At 49.7% G+C, this 20011-nt stretch overlaps 1 protein-coding gene across 2 annotated transcripts in view; it reads left to right on the top strand.

Annotated features, from left to right (window-relative positions):
• The window catches only part of PDGFRA (platelet derived growth factor receptor alpha), a 50401-nt gene that overhangs the window by 20158 nt on the left and 10232 nt on the right, over nucleotides 1-20011 (top strand). For both annotated transcript variants that reach the window (XM_075997881.1, XM_075997882.1), the window contains exons 8-19: nucleotides 2664-2779; nucleotides 4650-4776; nucleotides 6082-6275; nucleotides 7601-7695; nucleotides 7914-8046; nucleotides 10198-10302; nucleotides 11042-11152; nucleotides 11427-11580; nucleotides 12895-13061; nucleotides 15886-16001; nucleotides 16334-16456; nucleotides 18730-18841. In XM_075997881.1, the coding sequence (XP_075853996.1) occupies nucleotides 2664-2779; nucleotides 4650-4776; nucleotides 6082-6275; nucleotides 7601-7695; nucleotides 7914-8046; nucleotides 10198-10302; nucleotides 11042-11152; nucleotides 11427-11580; nucleotides 12895-13061; nucleotides 15886-16001; nucleotides 16334-16456; nucleotides 18730-18841 (1553 nt within the window). The remainder of the gene's footprint in view (nucleotides 1-2663; nucleotides 2780-4649; nucleotides 4777-6081; nucleotides 6276-7600; nucleotides 7696-7913; nucleotides 8047-10197; nucleotides 10303-11041; nucleotides 11153-11426; nucleotides 11581-12894; nucleotides 13062-15885; nucleotides 16002-16333; nucleotides 16457-18729; nucleotides 18842-20011) is intronic.

Genomic DNA, 20011 nt, shown 5'->3' with positions numbered 1-20011 from the left:
CTTGCAGTTTTCAGCTAAGACTAGCACCGAAGTCAGAAAATGCATCTTTTTTTGTTTGTTTGTTTGTTTTTGAGACAGAGTCTCACTCTGTTGCCCAGGTTAGAGTGCGGTGGCGTCAGCCTAGCTCACAGCAACCTCCAACTCCTGGGCTCAAGCGATCCTCCTGCCTCAGCCTCCCGAGTAGCTGGGACCACAGGCATGCACCACCATGCCTGGCTCATTTTTCCTATATATATTTTTAGTTGTCCAGCTAATTTTTTTCTAGTTTTTTTAGTAGAGACAGGGTCTTGCTCTTGCTCAGGCTGGTCTTCAATTCCTGAGCTCAAACGATCCACCCAGCTTGGCCTTCCAGAATGCAAGGATTACAGGTGTGAGCCACCTCGCCCGGCCTAGAAGGTGCATGTAGAAGGGCCCAGCGAATTCAGCACTATACCTTTGTCAGAAATCATCCCAGACAGACAAAAGTCCAGTCCTATGTTTCAAGCCTCTAGGAAAGGGGAGAACAGAACCTTTCTCATCCGTTCACTCAACGTCAAGATTTGCTTTCTTCTTTCTGGACTAAATTCCACGTGTAATGGAGAAGCATGTCCGAGCAATGGAATTTTACCACCTCTAGAGAACAGCGAAGGGCAAGCGAAGTGGAATACTAAATCTGGAAGGCTTGCTGATGGCATGACATGAAGGTGCACAAAGACAGGGGGGGACCTTCCACCTGGAACTTTCCACCAGGCCAGAGGGGAATGGGGTACTCCTGGCACAGCTAACGCTTCAAGCGTGCACGTGATCACTGTCTGCAATGACGAGACAAGTTCGCAGAACTGAGCGGTTCTGGAAAGCTGTCCCTTAGGGTGATTTAAGAATCCTTGAGCACGTGTTTTTCTCGTTCCTCTTACGGGCCAGAGAATACCAGAATGGACATGGTGGGCGGGGCGTCTGGCTTAGAGCTCTTGAACCCACTGGCTTTCTTGGCTGAACAAGAAGGAGCAATGAATGACAGAGGATCGTTTGGCAAACCGGCTCTGCCTAAAAGGGCACTCTGAGGAAATCCAGTCCTGAAGCTCAACCAGCGTCAGGTGGCAGAGAAAAAGTCACCCCAGCCTCTTCTCGGAGATCCCAACGCCCAGCGTTTGCAGAGTGCTTTTGAGCCTAGGAAATGCTTTCCCTTATATAATGTCATTTAATGAATCTTCAGAGTGACTCTGTACTCAGTGTACAATTATCGCATTTTACAGATAGGGAAACTGAGGCATGGAGAATTTTACTGACACGAGCCATGGTCTTCTCTCACTCCATGAGCAGTGTGTTCCTTCTCCCTTCTGGTTGGTTCTCCACACTGTGATGATTTATAAAGGACAAGCAAATGGGCAAAGACTATATTTATGCGCACACACACAGGGCCAATTGCCATTTGTAATTCATGTAAAATCTCCTGGGGAAATTTTCTTCCAGTGAAGTATGAAGAGGTATATTTTTTTCTAACTTAGTTTTTTGAATAGGTGATAGAATCCCAAGCTTCAAAAGGAATCAGACATAAAGAGGATGCATGTGAGAAGCCTCACTCTACTCCTGTCTGTGCCTGTCTAGTTCCTCCCTCCTCCCCAAACGGAAGTACCTTTGTTAGCTTCATTAGGTGCTTAGGAAACCTTAGAGTTTCTTTAAGCAAATCCAAGCAGGTAGGAATGTTACAAACTAGAGACCTCCCCGTGTTGATATGTAGACTGGATCCTCATTCTTTTCTCCATTGTGTTTTTTTTTTTTTTTGAGACAGAGTCTCACTTTGTTGCCCAGGCTAGAGTGAGTGCCGTGGCATCAGCCTAGCTCACAGCAACCTCAACCTCCTGGGCTCAAGCAATCCTCCTGCCTCAGCCTCCCGAGTAGCTGGGACTACAGGCATGCACCACCATGCCCAGCTAATTTGTTCTATATATTTTTAGTTATCCAGCTAATTTCTTTCTATTTTTAGAAGAGACAGGGTCTTGCTCTTGCTCAGGTTGGTCTCGAACTCCTGACCTTGAGCAATCCTGCCTTGGCCTCCCACAGTACTAGGGCTACAGGCACGTGCCACCATGCCTGGCTAATTTTTTCTATATATAGTTGTTAGCCAATTAATTTCTTTCTATTTTTAGTAGAGAGGGGGGGGTCTCACTCTTGCTCAGGCTGGTTTGGAACTCCTGACCTTGAGTGATCCTCCAGCCTCGGCCTCCCAGAGTGCTGGGATTATAGGCGTGAGCCACCACACCTGGCCTCCATTGTATTTTTGGCTGAACCACCTAAACGATGTGATATTTAGGGGAGGCAAATCTTTTTTTTAAAAAGGTAAAATCAAGAATTTTTGAAAAGAGAAAAGCCAGTAGGCTGTGTTCATTTCCATTCACAAGTCAGGTCTTAGCAGAACCGACAGCTCTTGGCAATGGCCATTGCTCATCTCAGAATATCTGGTTTTTCTCCCGTAAGAAATCTGTGTGTGATTCAGACCTTTGGCATGTGGGAAGCATACTGAGAATCCCAGGAAAGAGGTGATGCGGACAAGAAACCAAAAAAAAAAAAAAAAAAGATGTTTTGGCTTTTTTGCAAAAATAAAATTTAAATGAAGACTGTCGTTGCTTAAATGATGGGAATTTATGTAGCTACTGCTTGTTGAAACAAAATCCTTTTCTCTTAAGATATCGAAGCAAGTTAAAGCTGATCCGTGCAAAGGAAGAAGACAGCGGCCACTACACTATTGTCGTTCAAAACGAGGACGACATGAAGAGCTACACGTTTGAGCTGTTAACTCAAGGTATGTGAAGGCGTCGGGAAGAGGATGCTAGCTCAGCGAACGAGGCAATCTGTCCCCCGAAGAGAGCCTGGAACTTTCCTCACAGGTTGTGGAGGAAAAGCAACACTTAAGGGGGAGAATCGGGGACTGGGGATGTCACACATCAGGGGTAGCTTTGCTGGACTCATGAATTCAGGTGTTTCTGGAAGGTTCTGGGTTACTCTGGAGCAGTCCAGGAATTCTCCAGGTTCCACCAGCTCTCTTAGCGCCCGATTCTCAACACGGCGCCTCCAGTTCTGAGAAGAGGGAAGCGATGCTTTTTGGTCCAGGTGACCTTGAATTGTTCCGCAGGGTTTTGCTTGGCTGCCCGTGTAGACACGGTGTGGGGGTCCCTGCCAGAGTGGAGTGCCCAAATCCACTTACACTCAAGTTCAGCACCTGTTCACCGAGTCTCTCCCGTGTGCCCCGTACTGTGCTAGGTGGGCTCACTGGAGTCTCACAGTGAGTCTGTGATACAAGTATTAGCATATCTCTAACGTACTGGTCCCCTAGTTCGAGACCAGCCTGAGTAAGAGTGAGACCCCATCTCTACTAAAAAGAGATGAAAGAAATTAATTGGCCAACTAAAAATATATTAGCCGGGCATGGTGGCGCGTGCTTGTAGTCCCAGCTGCTCAGGAGGCTGAGGCAGGAGGATCGCTTGAGCCCAGGAGTTTGAGGTTGCTGTGAGCTAGGCTGATGCCACGGCACTCACTCTAGCCTGGGCAACAGAGTGAGACTCTGTCTCCAAAAAAGAAAAAAAACATACTGGACCCCAGATTAAAAAGAGAATCTTTAAAATCTAATAATATCCCACATTTGCCCTTTGGTGGATGCTGCTTTAGATTATGCTTTAGCGGAATCCATCACTTGCATCCTAAGCTATGACATAGTTTTAAGAGCCTCTTTGCCTTTCAAGCCAAATAACTGCAGGAACTTTTCACTTTCTTCACTCCCGATTTAAAACACCCCAGGCATAAATTCCCAAAACACCGAAACTGCGAAAACGCTCTTGACCGAGTGGGTCTGTCTACACAAGGGCACCTGGTTTCAGGTCCTCTGGGGTGACTCCAATGCCACGTGGACGGGTTCTGAGCGCAGGTCCCCCTGTGCCGTGGCCCGTTTACAGGACGGAGGATGAACCCAGAACATAAAACACAAACGCAGAACACAAAGAAAAATGTAGACACATGTACAAACGGTTGACTTGAGTAATAATACACTGGGTCAGTTTTATTTGTATACTCTAAAAAATTAAAGTTAGTTCCTTGTACGTAACCGCCCAGGTGTGGCAGTGAGAGCCGTAAATTCTGGAATAGCCTTAGGGAAGCAGACTCAGAATCTCAAGATGGTTGCTCTAGGCCCTAGGAGTAAAGGACCGAGATTAGCAAGGATGGGCAAGGTGAGCCACAGGGGGCATTTCTCATCCCCAGCTTCTCTTAGGGTGACCCACTAAGATCTTCGGCTGAACCCCGGCGGCTGTGCCTGGCTTAGGTCGCCCTTCCCTTGAGGGGTCTTACCCGTCATTGACTAACCAGCCATCTTATGGGGTGTACGCAGCAATCACAGGAACAATGGGTTTATCGTGTGGCCTCCAGACCCCCAATGCTGTGGGGCAGGGCAGCTCTTGCTTACTTGCAACTCAGGTCCTTTGTTATGCCCCCAGGCAGCATCCTTGTTTATCACAAGGACCTTGGCCGGAACACATTACTTTCAAACACTCTGGGCAGAACACGGACATTACTGACTAACTTTAATTCTTGAACTAGGAAAATATAATGTCAGTCCCCTACATCCCTGTCCCTGCAAGATCTGGGACTCTTCAGGTCTGACCCCTGTCCACCTCTTGCAGTGCCCCCCTCCATCCTGGACTTGGTTGATGACCACAACGGCCCGACAGGGGCCCAGACGGTGCAGTGCACGGCCGAAGGCACGCCCCTGCCCGACATCCAGTGGATGATCTGCAAGGATATCAAGAAGTACGGGGACCAGATGTTGCTTCTTCTTCTTCTGTGGTCGGAATGCCTCTCCCTTGACACAAAGGGCCACAGATACATTTCATTTCTTCTTCTGTTGGCCTTTTTTTGGGTATTTGTGAGTCGCATTTGGCCTGAGGCCCACGCTGCTTACAAATGATGAGACAGGGTTCCGAACAGGGCGTGCGCATGTGCCCATGAGTCGCTGGGGGAGGAGGTCCCTGGCTGGCATCACGCTCTCAAAGAGGGCTCTCATCTGAAAAAGGATAAATTTTAAGAGCCACTATCCTGGCTCACGCCTGTGATCCTAGCACTCTGGGAGGCCGAGGCGGGAGGTTCGCTCGAGGTCAGGAGTTCGAAACCAGGCTGAGCAAGAGTGAGACCCCGCCTCTACTAAAATTGGAAAGAAATTAATTGGACAACTAAAAAAAAACACAGAAAAAAAATTAAAAAAAAAAAAAAAAGAACCAGTATCCTAAGAAAATTTTTGCTACCCTGGCCCACGTTTTTATCTCATGTTCCTTATCTGGTGAACTTTGGTGGCTGGCTTGGCACGTGGATGTAAATGACAATAGTGCCGCGTGACCGCTCACGCCCTCCTGCACCCGGGTTTAGGGGGCGTTAGCACACCGGCTCCTCCTTCCTTACCTGATCCGACAACTTTCTGAATGGCCACGTGGGCTACACTAGTTCACTCTTCCACCCATGGTGATGGTTGTGCCCAGAAGGTTCTATGGTTTCTTCCTGAAGGCTGAGACTTCTGGCCCTGCCCTCTCCTGGGGCTGGCGGGGGTGGACCTGGATGTTGGCTGGAGCTTTGGTAGATCCCAGGCTGGAGCTGGAATCTAGGCCTTACCTCGGGGTCCGAAGGATGGCTGTCACCAACCCCGGTGACCGACTGTCGGGGGCTCTTGCCAGTGTGGGCGGTGAGAGGGGAGGGTGGGCGCCAGGCCTTCTAGAAAGGGGTGGAAAATTGGGATCCTCAAACCTGCTTGAAGTGTAGCCATTCGGTTTGCTCGTAGGGGTTCCAGGCCGGGGAAGGGCCATCATATTTTATCAAACGTGTTTCCCTCTGGCTCCTTCCTAATCAGCTTTCGGTTATCCGTGAGTGGGTTATTCCCGCCTGAGCATGTGCAAACAGGTCCTCGTGTTAAATCTGCACGGGAAATGTGACAGTCGGGGTGTGGCGCCCCCAAATGTCGCAGGGGCCAGCACCCCTGAAGCCGTCTCAGCCTATTCTCGTTGCTCCGCTCGAGTGCGTGACTGTCAATCATTGGCCCTGTACTTAGGCTCTTTTTTTTCCCTTTAGGTGTAATAACGAAACTTCCTGGACCATGCTGGCCAGCAACGTGTCAAACATCCACATGGAGCTGCGGCCCCGGGGCAGGAACACCGTGGAGGGCCGGGTGACGTTCGCCAAAGTGGAGGAGATCATCGCAGTTCGCTGCCTGGCCAAGAACCTCCTCAGCGCTGAGAGCCGAGAGCTGAAGCTGGTGGCGCCCAGTGAGTTGCCCTGCACTGAGGACAGCGAAGGAGCTGAGCCCTGTCTCCCTGAGGCGGGACTTGGAATCCCACCCAGGGTCCCGTGGGAATGAAGCCCCCAAGGCAGACACTCAGCTGGGAATGCCCTGGAAGGCACCTGGGCCCTTCTTTCCAATTTCAGACCCCAAACTGCATCTCACAGAGGCTCCTTGACGTTGTGCACGGCTAATAACACAGCTACTCAGTCTTATCGTGTTTCCCCGAAAATAAGACTTCCCCATAAAATAAGCCCTAGCAGGATGTCTAAGCATGTGCGCAGTAGAAGCCCTACCCCAAAAATCAGCCCTAGTGATGGGCGTGGCTATTAAAATCAGCCCTAGTGATGGGCGTGGCTATGAAAATCAGCCCTAGTGATGGGCGTGGCTATGAAAATCAGCCCTAGTGATGGGCGTGGCTATGAAAATCAGCCCTAGTGATGGGTGTGGCTATGAAAATCAGCCCTAGTGATGGGCGTGGCTATGAAAATCAGCCCCAGTGATGGGCGTGGCTGCGCAGCGAATCTGCACAACCCATGCATGTCGTCTCGGAGCGGGAAAGAACACGAGCAGCCCTTCTCATCTGCCACATGACAGCTCTAGTGCTCCACAGGAGAGATCGGGGCCGGTGGTTCTAAAGGAAATAGAGTCACAAGACATTCAGGACGGAATTCGGGGTTTGGAGAGTGATGATGATGTTCCAGAAGAAGACGACTTCACTCTATTTGAATCAATGGAGATGGTTGTACCGTCCTTAAAAAAAAAATAACACATGCTTTGAAAATAAGCCCTAGGGTGTCTTCTTGAGGAAAAATAAATATAAGACCCTGTCTTATTTTTGGGGAAATACGGTACTTGGTCTGAGCGCCTGTGTATGGGGAGGGAGGTGTGGAAGGAGGGTCGTCTATCTCATCTGTTCCTTACAAATCAATGAAGCCAAAAGCAATAGGAGCAAAATACGACCTTTCAAAATGAGCTTTATAGAAGTAGAAGTTTCTAGATGTATAGTGGCTCTCCATCCCATTGACCGATCTTTATTGTGCCTGTTCAAACTCTGTCTGAAAGGTTACTATTGGAGAAAGCTTTGAGCTCCCCTGATGGAATCGTGTTCCTCTCTCATCTCAGAGAAGAACGGGCATAGTGTCCGGTGTGCAGGTGTTTGAGAGATGGTACTGCCTGTCCCCAAGGGAGAGCCAGGCAGCCTCACGCCCGCAGCAGCAGAGAGAGGTCCCCGGCCCAGCCACCCCCACCTCCCCGCGCCCCCTGCATGTCCTTAGGAAATCTTTCACTGTCCCTCTCTCTTGTCCCCAGCCCTGCATTCGGAACTCACGGTGGCAGCCGCGGTGCTGGTGCTGTTGGTGATTGTGATCATCTCCCTTATTGTCCTGGTTGTCATTTGGAAACAGGTAGATATTTCCCCAAAAGAACTAAAAAAAATCTTCGACGCCAATAAGAGCGAGAAGAATAACCACCTAGTTCAGGGCTTGGCACAGAGAAAGAGCTCAGTGATTGTATGTTGGATGCATGTTGTTGGATGCTGTTGTGTCTGCCTGGCTGCTGTAGCTGGGCTTTGGTGCATTGGGACTTTGGTCACTCACCAGTTGCCCGTCCTGGTCACTTATAGAAACCGAGGTATGAAATTCGCTGGAGGGTCATCGAGTCCATCAGCCCTGACGGACATGAATACATCTACGTGGATCCCATGCAGTTGCCTTACGACTCCAGATGGGAGTTTCCGAGAGATGGACTCGTGCTCGGTAAGCACCTGGGGGGTGGTCCCCTGAGACCCCCTTCTCCCTTGCACACGCAGCTTCACCCCGTACAGGCCCCTGGCAGGAGAAGGGACCTGAGCTTGTGCTTAGCCAGCGCTAGGCCATAGACACCTGCTTTCGGAAATATATTTCCATCTTGACAATCAGTTAATTGGATCACTGCAATGATTTTTTTTTTTTTTTTGGAAAACATCTCATTCCATCACAAATCATGGTTAAAGAAAATTTTACAAAGGGAGAAGAGAATGCGAAGAGGCCTGGCAAATATACTCACCAAAATAGCTTTGCTTTGGAAATGACACAAATCGAAAATGAGATGAATCTCTGGGCCTAAAAAGGAACAGATGAGAAATGAATGAGGACAACCACAATGCAGTACATTCTGAGGACGCATCGGAGACTTCTTTATATATATATGTATTTGGAGTATGCAATATAAAAATATAGGTACATTTTAAAGCAAAAGATGTAAAAATAAGTCCAGCCGAATTATCACAAGCTTTTTAAATATTTCAATCCTGGGATGAGACCAAGTATATGAAGCTTTAATCCAAGAGATTTTTTCTTTTTTAATCACATTCTGAATGAATGAAAACAAGACAAAGGCAAATGAAAGTTAGAGGTAGACGTTGTGTCATGATGAATAATCTAATGGCACGTACTTTGAAAAATGTGGATATCGTTTTTTAATGACTCACCTGTATCTTCCAAAACACGGACCCCAGTGTAGGTCTTCCCAGAGAGTTACTTAACTGAAATCAAACAAGACACCCGAGCTGTGCCCAATTTCAAGCGCTCACATCTAAGCTTTCTTTATTATATTTTTCCCATCTTTCCCCCAAAAAAGGGGGGAAAGGGAGGTTAGGGAGGTTAAAAAGTAATAAAATATGGAGATAAGGGCACAGTTCCTAATATGCCAATAGGCATTTCTCTGTCTCTCTGTCCTGGGTCTTGCCAAGTTGCTGGTGGAGCAGAGCCTTGCCAGGTTCAATGGCCAGCAACACAGACAAGCGGTCAGAGGCAGTGTGGACTGATGGCGTCTTTTATGAGCTGAGTCTTTGCCTGGCGTGGCTATCCATGGTGAGACTGCCTCTTCCAGAAAGGTTCCTCTTAGACTGTGAACTCTCAAAGGGTGGGGATGACTGCTTCAATGACTTTTTGTAACTCCAACATGCTGTGCTCTTGGTGCACAAGACTGCCCAAGTCTTGTGTAGTGACTTGTGTAGTCTTGTGTAGTGCCCCAAGTCTTTGCTGTAGTGACTGTCCTGACCACAGGCAGCCAGGAGTCCAGCCTGAAGTGTTTTGAGTCAGAGTCTCACTGTGTTGCCTGGGCTAGAGTGCCGTGGCATCATCCTGGCTCACAGCAACCTCAGACTCCTGGGCTCAAGCAATCCTCCTGCCTCAGCCTCCCAAGTAGCTGGGACTACAGACATGTGCCACCATGCCCAGCTATTTTTTTTCTATGTATTTTTAGTTGTCTAATTAATTTCTATTTTTAGTAGAGATGGGGTCTCGATCTTGATCAGGCTGGTCTCGAACTCCTAACCTCAAGCGATCCCTCCTGCCTCGGCCTCCTGGAGTGCTAGAATTACAGGCTTGAGCCACTGCACCCAGCCCAGCCTGAAGTTTTAACTTTAATCACTCCCTGGAATCAGTGATATTTGGAATACTGAAATATTTCCAGTGGTTAAGGATTTTTTTTTCTAATTTGTTTTTTTTTTAAGGATTTGTTGATGCAAAAGATGGCCCTGTTTGCACGTGGAAAACAAAAGGGTAGATGACCCGGGGATTTGGGCAAGGAGTGTAGACAGCAGGTGCAGAGGAGGCCAGGGTCGAGCCCAGCACGGAGCTGGGAGACAGAGCGCTCCCACCCAGGGACGACTGCACCCTCCTCTCTCCTCCTCTGTGCTTTCCTTTCCCTTGCAAATGTTATTTCGCTAAAGCAATTACGCTAATTTCCTTCCCTTGTGGGCTCCATTCTGATCTTGATGTGAGGACTTGGAGGACTCGTCATGCTTACTCAGTACTGAAAAACACCCCCCAGCTGTGCACCCACGACAGCTGGCCTGGCGGCGGGGAACCGAGTGGAGGAGAGGCCTGGAGTCTGCCTGCGTTCATGGTTCTGGTTGTCTGCAGGTCGCGTCCTGGGATCCGGGGCATTTGGGAAAGTGGTCGAAGGAACAGCCTATGGGTTAAGCAGGTCCCAGCCTGTCATGAAAGTCGCCGTGAAGATGCTGAAACGTAAGTGCCCCTCCCTGGGGAGTTTTGAACATGGAGGTACGAAAGGGAATCGCTCAAAATCACACGGCTAGTAAATAACAAGTTTAGGGCTGAGTCTTGGTTCTTTGGACTCTAGATCTTTTTTTGTGTGTGTTTGAGACAGAGTTTTACTCTGTTGCCCAGGCTAGAGTGAGTGCCGTGGCATCAGCCTAACTCACAGCAGCCTCATACTCCTGGGCCCAAGCGATCCTCCTGCCTCAGCCTCCCGAGTAGCTGGGACGACAGGCATGCGCCACCACGCCCGGGTAATTTTTTCTATGTATTTTTAGTTGGCCAATTAATTTCTTTCTATTTTTTAAGTAGAGGCTGGGTCTCAATCTTGCTCAGGCTGGTCTCGAACTCCTGATCTTGAACGATCCTCCCGCCTCGGCCTCCCAGAGTGCTAGGATGACAGGCGTGAGCCACCGTGCCCGGCCTTGACTCTAGATTTCATGTGCATTTACACTATTGCGTCAATTTGGTTTATTTAGATTGCTCCTGTTGCCCACGTACTGTGACATCAAGAGTTATTATTTCTAGTGACTTCTTTTGGCCTGAAAGACTAGGGATTAGTTAGTGACTGGAGTCGAGACTGAGTCACTATCTTGGGAAATAGAATTTTTGATATCCCAGTGGCAGGACCAGTCCTGTCCTTGGCGTATTGTGAGAATGGGAAGTGGCACCCCAGTGGAACTGATAATGTGATTTATTTCTTCAACAGCCACGGCCAGATCCAGTGAGAAACAAGCTCTCATGTCTGAACTGAAGATAATGACCCACCTGGGCCCACATTTGAACATCGTGAACTTGCTGGGAGCATGCACCAAGTCAGGTAACCTTCCAGACCCGGAGCCGGAGTAGGGATTTTTATTGAACACCTGTGGTTGTGAAAACTGCTGAATTAGGTGTCAGTCCTCCTCTTTGCACCCCCAAACATGCCAGGGGGTAGGAGTCCCTCAAATGCAGTTGACTTGCTCCATTGAATTGAACTGATGGAAACTCATATTGTTTTCGCGCAACATCTCTTGCGAGTCCGAACAGAGCAGTTCATGACCTTCCTGTTCTTCATTTTCACACCTGTCTCCTGCCGGTTTTGGTCACCACAGGTCCCATTTATATCATCACTGAGTACTGCTTCTACGGAGATCTGGTCAACTATCTGCATAAGAATAGGGACAGCTTCCTGAGCCACCACCCAGAGAAGCCAAAGAAGGAGCTGGACATCTTTGGATTGAACCCCGCTGATGAAAGCACTCGGAGGTGGGTGCATGGAGAGACATGGCCACATATCTTTGTCTCGCAGGTGGGAAGACCTGCACCTTGCACGAAACTGCCTGCCCACCTCCGAGCTTCAGATGCTGGTCCTGACCACGCCTGGACCAATAAGTCAAGCTCACGATAGTCATTCTCACTGCGGCAGCGTGCCGATGGCTGTAGAGAGCTCTGTAGATACAAACTTTTGTAAGATCAGAAAGTAACATGAGTTTGCTTCGTATTAAATTACTTGATGGGGCCGGATGCAGTGGCTCACGCCTGTAATCCTAGCACTCCGGGAGGCCGGGGTAGGCGAATCGCTCAAGGTCAGGAATTTGAAACCAGCCTGACCAAGAGCGAGACCCCGTATTTACTAAAAAAATAGAAAGAAATTCATTGGCCAACCAAAAATGTATAGAAAAAATTAGCCGGGCATGGTGGCGCATGCCTGTAGTCCCAGCTACTTGGGAGGCTGAGGCAGGAGGATCGCTTGAGCCCAGGAGTCTGAGGTTGCTGTGAGCGAGGCTGATGCCAGGGCACTCTAGCCAGGGCAACAGAGTGAGACTCTGTCTCAAAAAAATAAAATAAAATAAAATAAAATAAAATAAAATAAAATATAAATTACTTGATGGGCACCAAATGGGTCCTACATTTATCGGGTAGCAGGAATTGTCTGCCCAAGCCCCATGGCCCCACGGCCCAGGTTCATGGCTTATGAGTTGAAAAACAGAAAGAATAATGACAGATTTAATGTAATGTACTTTTCAAACTTTAAACATAATAGAATTGGAAAATGTTATGAGTCTATGGAAACATAGCTCCACTGTCTTAGACGTGGCTCTTTAGGGCATCTGTGCTCTTGCATAAGATGAGTAGGGGCTGATACATGAAACAAACAAATACTAATCATCATAGCCAACATTTGCAGAGGGCTTTACACGGGCCGGGGACCACACCAAGTAGCCCCCCCATTGCATCGAGGGAGGCTCAGTCCCAGCCTTGTGAATGGGATTCATTCTGCCTCTTTAGAAACATGCCTCTTCGACTCCCAGATTGAGTCATTGTCCTTCTGTGCTACCAAGACCTTCCTTCACAGCACATCTGAGTTTCAGTGAGTTATTCGTTCAGTGCTCATCTCCCCAACTGGACCACCACCCCATGAAGGGGGCGGCTTGGCTCTGCGGTGGCTTGCCCTGCAGCCCCCACACCTGCTACAGTGCCTGACACCTTGTGGATCCTCCAAATCGTCATCCACTGAATGTTGAATGACCACTGCAGAGGGGCAGCCTGGGCAAGGTTTCTTTTTCTGTTTTTTTGCAGCTACGTTATTTTATCCTTTGAAAACAATGGTGACTACATGGACATGAAGCAGGCCGACACTACACAGTACGTGCCTATGCTGGAAAGGAAAGAGGTGTCCAAGTATTCCGACATCCAGAGATCCCTGTATGACCGCCCAGCCTCATATAAGAAGAAATCCATGTTAGGTAAGAGTGTCTGTTCGCACTCTGGGTATTGTGCTCTTGCAGTGGCTTCATACGATACTTACAACCAGGGCTCCTCAAACTTGTCAAACAGGGGGCCAGGTCACTGTCCCCCAGACCATTGGAGAGTGTGCACTGTGGGCCGGGGACGAGCCGGCTGCTAAGCAGGACAGGCAGCGGCGGCAAAAACACTCAGAGGGCTGGATACATGTGCTAGGCGGCCCGCATGTGGCTCTCAGGCCGTAGTTTGAGGACACCTGCTTAAAACATTCAGAGGAAGGTGAGCAGGGCTGGTAAGCAGACCCGGCAGCCTGTGTGGTCCCTAAATGTCCATCTGCACAACCGGGTCTGTGACATGTTTTCATAGGCTTGTGGTCCGTGAATTGAAAACAATAAAGACAATGGAATGATTTTTTCGAACTTTAAATGTAATCATTTTATTTATTTATTTATTTAGAGACAGAGTCTCACTCTGTTGCCCAGGCTAGAGTGAGTGCCGTGGCATCAGCCTAGCTCACAGCAACCTCCAACTCCTGGGCTCAGGCGATCCTCCTGCCTCAGCCTCCCCAGTAGCTGGGACTACAGGCACGAGCCACCATGCCCGGCTAAGTTTTTGTAGATATATTTTTAGTTGGTCAATTAATTTCTTTCTATCTTTTTAAGTAGAGACGGGGTCTCGCTCAGGCTGGTTTTGAACTCCTGACCTTAAGTGATCCACCCGCCTCGGCCTCCCAGAGTGCTAGGATTACAGGCGTGAGCCACTGCGCCCGGCCTAAATGTAATCATTTTAAAGAATTATTTTTTTTCTGATAGAATGTCCTTCCTTTTTTTGTTGTTGTTGTTGCTAACATGATTTTCTTTAAAAATGAAAGTATAGTGATCATTGATTTTTTTTTTTTGTTCGATGCCCTTAGTTGGCAAAATTAAATGTTGACAGTCTTATGTTGGTCTCTCATATTGGTTTGCTTCTGAAGTTTTATAAGTCTCTGATATCTGTGAGTTCAAGAACTCTTGCTTTTAGTTTTCCTAACATCCAATTTGCGATAGGAACTGCAGAGTGGACAATCTGAGGTTACGTTTTCTGACAAGGGTCTCTATGGGATGTTTTTTTGAAGGTGGATCAGTCTGTTTTCCAAGCAGAGAAGTGTGTGGCAGGGTCGAATTGATTCATAAACCCCAGGGGGCCTCGCTGAGGCCCACAGCAGATGGGCCACCTCACATCTGCTCAGGTGGCCCCTCTGGGGCTCTGGTCTAGTGGCAGAGTTGGCATTGGGAGGCCAACATTTGCTCATCCTGTGATCTTGTCTTCTTATGTCTGAGCCCTCCTATTGGTGGTCCATGCAAAAAAAAAAAAAGGTGTTGAGCTGCCGTGGAAATTGTTTTGGAACTCACTAATGCTCTCTGAATGCTTTCAGGGTTCTTAAGTGAAAGGCACAACGCATTAAAAAAAAAAAAAAAAGAGAATGTGCTTGTTTTGCAAAGCTCAGTACATAATAATATTTTCCATTCCTGTGGTTCCAAGTTCCATTCACTTCTCATTGCCAAATGGGTGAACTTCCAGGCGCTTTTTAAAGATTAGCCAGTGAGACTTATCGGAACCAGTGCTTCCTCTCCCCTTGCGTAGTGTTAAAAATAGTTCACGTCCCTCCCCAGGCCGGGCTGGTGGACTTGGCATCAGATGTCAGAGGAATCTCAGTCGTGCTCGAGGCCAGGCCCTGCTGGCAGGCACACCGCTCTTTCTGGCCTTGCTGGAGCTGGCTGGAAAAATGTGAATGGCTAGCGCTACTCTTCACTCGCCTGGGAACTGCCGGCCTACACTTCCTTCTTCCTCGAAAATTCTGGGGCCCTTCCAGATGGGACTAACCAGGGGAAGCAGATTAGTTACAAACCAAGGAACTCAGTGCAAGGTCATTGGCACTGATTTTTGATTGCCAACCACATCTGATTGGTGGTGGAGTTTATTGTCAAGTGGTAAGCTAAGTACTGTGAAGGTGGCTTTAAAAAAGAAAGTAAAGCAAATGCTAGAAGCTGCTTTCTCAGGGGGCCGTTGCCTATGTCATCATGGAAGATATTAGTGTCTGTGTCTGGGTATGTGTGTTTTAAAGGTGGCAGAGGTGGGATTTGCTAACTGTGATTTGAAAAAGAAATTTCAGGCCGGGCGAGGTGGCTCACGTCTGTAATCCTAGCTGTCTGGGAGGCCGAGGCGGGAGGATCGCTCAAGGTTAGGAGTTCAAAACCAGCCTGAGCAAGAGCGAGACCCTGTCTCTACTAAAAAAAAAAAAAAATAGAAAGAAATTAATTGGCCAACTAAAAATATATAGAAAAAATCAGCCGGGCATGGTGGAGCATGCCTGTAGTCCCAGCTACTTGGGAGGCTGAGGCAGGAGGATCGCTTGAGCCCAGGAGTTGGAGGTTGCTGTGAGCTAGGCTGATGCCACGGCACTCTAGCCCGAGCAACAGAGGGAAACTCTGTCTCAAAAAAAAAAACACCAAATTTCAGAGGCAAATAAAAAAATTCTGTATGAGAACTCATTAGAGAGACCAGTAGATATGTATAAGATGCATATATACATAAGTATAAAAAATAATTTTTTAATCCTGTATGTGTTGATGCATGCACATTTCTGTTTTAAGGCAGAATTTTTGCATAGTTTAGGCATTCACCTGTGAGGTCTAGGAATGCCGTGAGAAGATGCTTTCGGGTGTGTTCTCTGGGCAAGCCTCAGCAAGCCCCCAGGCAGCCGGCCCGGCCCAGCGGATGCCCCTCCCGTGGGTGACATGTCCCCAATTCCTGCCAGCGCCAACACGGTTAATTCCCTTTCTGCAGACTCCGAAGTCCAAAACCTCCTTTCCGACGATACCTCCGAAGGCCTTACCCTGTTGGATCTGTTGAGCTTCACCTATCAAGTTGCCCGAGGAATGGAGTTTTTGGCTTCAAAAAATGTAAGTTCGAGCAACAGGGACGTTTTTAGACGCAGCCACAGATTTCTGGAAGGAGACGGGGCTGGTAACGATGGCTGCCTGTCACTTACCCAGCTCTCTTCCTCTTCTCCTGCGCTGGGCCGGGAGTCCCGTGTCACCGGGTATCTACTTTTTTTCTAGAACTTTCTCTCTCTCGTAGGCGCTGGTGGGCTGAGAGCCAGGGGGAAGGCAGCCTTCCTGCGGGGTGCGCTGGTAGCTCCAAGCGCCACCACGGAGGGGCCGGGCTTGCAGGGCTGCTGCTGTCCAGCCCCCGGTGGCCTGACCCTGCGGCCGCTTCTGTCCTTTCCCTGCAGTGCGTCCACCGGGACCTAGCCGCCCGCAACGTCCTCCTGGCACAAGGGAAGATCGTGAAGATCTGCGACTTTGGCCTGGCCAGAGACATCATGCACGACTCCAACTACGTGTCAAAAGGCAGTGTATGTGTCCCCTCTTCCCTGCCTGGGCATAGTCGCCCCCCTCACCTGCGTCTCAGGCCGGGCGCGGTGGCTCACGCCTGTCATCCTAGCTCTCTGGGAGGCCGAGGCGGGAGGATCGCTCAAGGTCAGGAGTTCGAGACCAGCCTGAGCAAGAGCGAGACCCCGTCTATACTAAAAAAAAAAAAAAAATAGAAAGAAATTAATTGGCCAACTAAAAATATATATAGAAAAAAATCAGCCGGGCATGGTGGCTCATGCCTGTAGTCCCAGCCACTCGGGAGGCTGAGGCAGGAGGATGGCTCAAGTCTCGCGGGGCTGGTTGCTCCTGGCCATTCCGAGCCCACAGCTGCAACGGGGAGTCCTCGGGCTTCCCGGGTGGCCGCAGCGGGGACAGTGTAGCGCACACAGGCTGGCACCAGTGCCGGCTCCGCCACGGACTCCCACTGGGATTTGGGGTGGCGACTTGGCCCTCCTGTACCTTGGTCTCCCCGTCTGTCGCAGGGAGGCGCTAATCATACCTGTCTGCCGAGTCGCTGTGCAGATTAAGTCAGTGAATTCATGTAAAGTGCTGAGGACCGCGCCTGCCATATAGACGTGTCAATATGAGTATGTAAACTGCATGTATGCATGTCCAAGCATGTGTTTCCAATGACAGTGTCTCTAGTTTTTTTTTTTTTTTTTTTTTTTTTTGAGAGAGTCTCACTCTCTTGGCCAGGCTAGAGTGCCGTGGTGTCACCTAGCTCACAGCAACCTCTAACTCCTGGCTCAAGCGATCTTCCTGCCTCAGCCTCCCGAGTAGCTGGGACTACAGTCATGCGCCACCATGCCTGGCTAATCTTTTCTACATATTTTTAGTTGGCCAATTAATTTCTTTCTATTTTTAGTAGAGACGGGGTCTCGCTCTTGCTCAGGCTGGTCTTGAACTCCTGAGCTCAAACAATCCGCCCACCTAGGCTACCCAGAGTGCTAAGATTACAGGCGTGAGCCACCGCGCCTGGTCTAGTTTTTAAGCTATCAGATTTCCAGAAGCCATCTGTGATCCCTAAAATGTTAAGATTATTTGAGTTAATGTATCTTGGAGGCACAGTTCTCATAAAGATAGTCATTTTCTCATATACTTGAACCGTTCTCTCTCCATCCGTCCCACCTCTAAGTGGATGAAGTAGCCACCTGTGGGAACAATTCCAAATCGTCCCAGTGTCCTGGCGTGAGACAGCTCACAGGGGCTGCCACCCCACCCGGAGAGAGACACTGGCTCGTGTCCTTGCTCCGTGTGGTTCTTGCACTCGTGTGGCCGTGACCGTAGCCGGAGGCTCTTCCTGCACAACTTTAGGCATCTCGGACTAAAATTAGCATCACTGGACTTTGGGGGAGGCAAGTTCTCACCTGTCTGCATAGGGTTATGTGTCCCTGGTCTCCCTGGCTGTCTCAGAGGGTTGAGGGATGCCACGTGGCTAATTTATGCATCTGCCTCTGTTTAGCATTGTTCCAAAGGCGGGGCCAAAGTCACAAAAGAGGCCGCAAAATTCATCATTCATTAACGTCCAGCTCTTTGCAGTGGTGGGTGGGAAATGACTATTTCTTTTTTTTTTTTTTTTGAGACTCGTTTTTTTGCCCAGGCTAGAGTGAGTGCCGTGGCGTCAGCCTCGCTCACAGCAACCTCAAACTCCTGGGCTCAAGCAATCCTCCTGCCTCAGCCTCCCGAGTAGCTGGGACTACAGGCATGCGCCACCACGCCCGGCTAATTTTTTCTATATATATATATTAGTTGGCCAATTAATTTCTTTCTATTTGTAGTAGAGACGGGGTCTCACTCTTGCTCAGGCTGGTCTCGAACTCCTGACCTCGAGCCATCCTCCCGCTGCGGCCTCCCAGAGTGCTAGGATTACAGGCGTGAGCCACCGCCTGTAAGAAGTGACTGTTTCTTGGAGTGCAAAAGCTGCAGTCTGCTCGCACATGACTGGCTCTGTTCTTCATTTCGTTCCCAGGAATGTCTAAAAATAGGGGACACGCTTTTTGAGTTAAAAATTCAGGATTCAGCGTTTTGGGGTGTTACTCCTTTGGAGGGCGCAAGAGGCAACATTAACCACTGACTGTTCATCAGATGTTTGCTGGCGCCGAGCACGCGGTAAACTCAGCACACGGGTGGCACTCACCTGGGGCAGGACTCAGAGCAAGTTGCCGAGAGCCCAGGGACAGTCCTTGCGTGTCTGCAGCTGCGATCGTCGGGGCGCAGACAGACGTGAGCTGATTTCCTCCTTCCTTCCCTGCAGACCTTCCTGCCGGTGAAGTGGATGGCGCCCGAGAGCATCTTCGACAACCTCTACACCACGCTGAGCGACGTCTGGTCCTACGGCATCCTGCTCTGGGAGATCTTCTCCCTCGGTATGGGCCTGAGGTCGCTGCTTGTGTCGCGCTGTTCCGGGACAGCCCCGGAAGGGAAGCGGGGTCTTCCAAGCCCCGGCACGTAGACACGGTTAAGATGCCTGGTGGGAGTCAAGCCACTTGACACCAGGCATTGGACCCCTGCAGGTGCAGCTGGGTCTCAGTATGCTGGGGGGGGGGGGCTGCACCGTCCCCCCAGCCTCTGCCCCTCCTCTCCTGGGGGCCACGCCAGGGTGACTTCCTCCCCGCTGCACGTGATCCACTCCCTGGCTGCGTTTTCCTTTTGGACTTTGGGTTCGCTGGGTTCACCAGGGGAGACTGGCCCTGCCTCACCTCTGGTGATTGATGCGCAGGTGCAAGGCAGGGTGGCCAGGGGAAGGGGCGTGGCCCCTCCTGGCCAATCACCCTGCAGGAGAGAAACCCCCTCCCCAGGCCCCCGGCCAATCAGCTGCCAGGTGAGGGCCGGAGAGAAGGATGCGTCACACCCATGACCTCTGACACTTCTTCTGGGCAGATGACACGCACACACTTAGTGGCCAGCTGTGTGGTTCTGATTTCAAAAGGAAAAAGGCCTCCTGGAATAGGCTTTCGAGAAGGAACCGAACTTGGCCTGGCCTTGGCTATGAAGGCGTGTGAGATGTCGCATGAATGTATCTGTTATCCTGACATGGCTGGAAACGGGGTCTCCCCCCACCCCCACCCCCCGTCTCCTTTTTTATCTTAGTCCTTTCTCCATGGCTGGCCACCGTGGGCCATCCCAGTGTGTGGCCTGGAGGAATCTCGCACTCCTTTAAAAGCAGAGATTCATCCAGACGTTTCAGGCCCCAAATTTGACTTTTTTTTTTTTTTTTTCGAGACCGAGTCTCACTTTGTTGCCCAGGCTAGAGTGAGTGCCATGGCGTCAGCCTCGCTCACAGCAACCTCCAACTCCTGGGCTCGAGCAATCCTGCTGCCTCAGCCTCCCGAGTAGCTGGGACTACAGGCATGTGCCACCATGCCTGGCTAATTTTTTCTATATATATTAGTTGGCCAATTAATTTCTTTCTATTTCTAGTAGAGACGGGGTCTCGCTCTTGCTCAGGCTGGTTTCGAACTCCTGACCTTGAGCAATCCACTTGCCTCGGCCTCCCAGAGTGCTGGGATTACAGGCATGAGCCACCTTGCCCGGCC

The sequence above is a fragment of the Microcebus murinus genome, chromosome 26 (assembly GCF_040939455.1).
Source record: "Microcebus murinus isolate Inina chromosome 26, M.murinus_Inina_mat1.0, whole genome shotgun sequence".
NCBI lineage: Eukaryota > Metazoa > Chordata > Mammalia > Primates > Cheirogaleidae > Microcebus > Microcebus murinus.
Note: the sequence above shows the minus strand (reverse complement) of the source record. Positions and strands in the feature narration are given on the sequence as shown.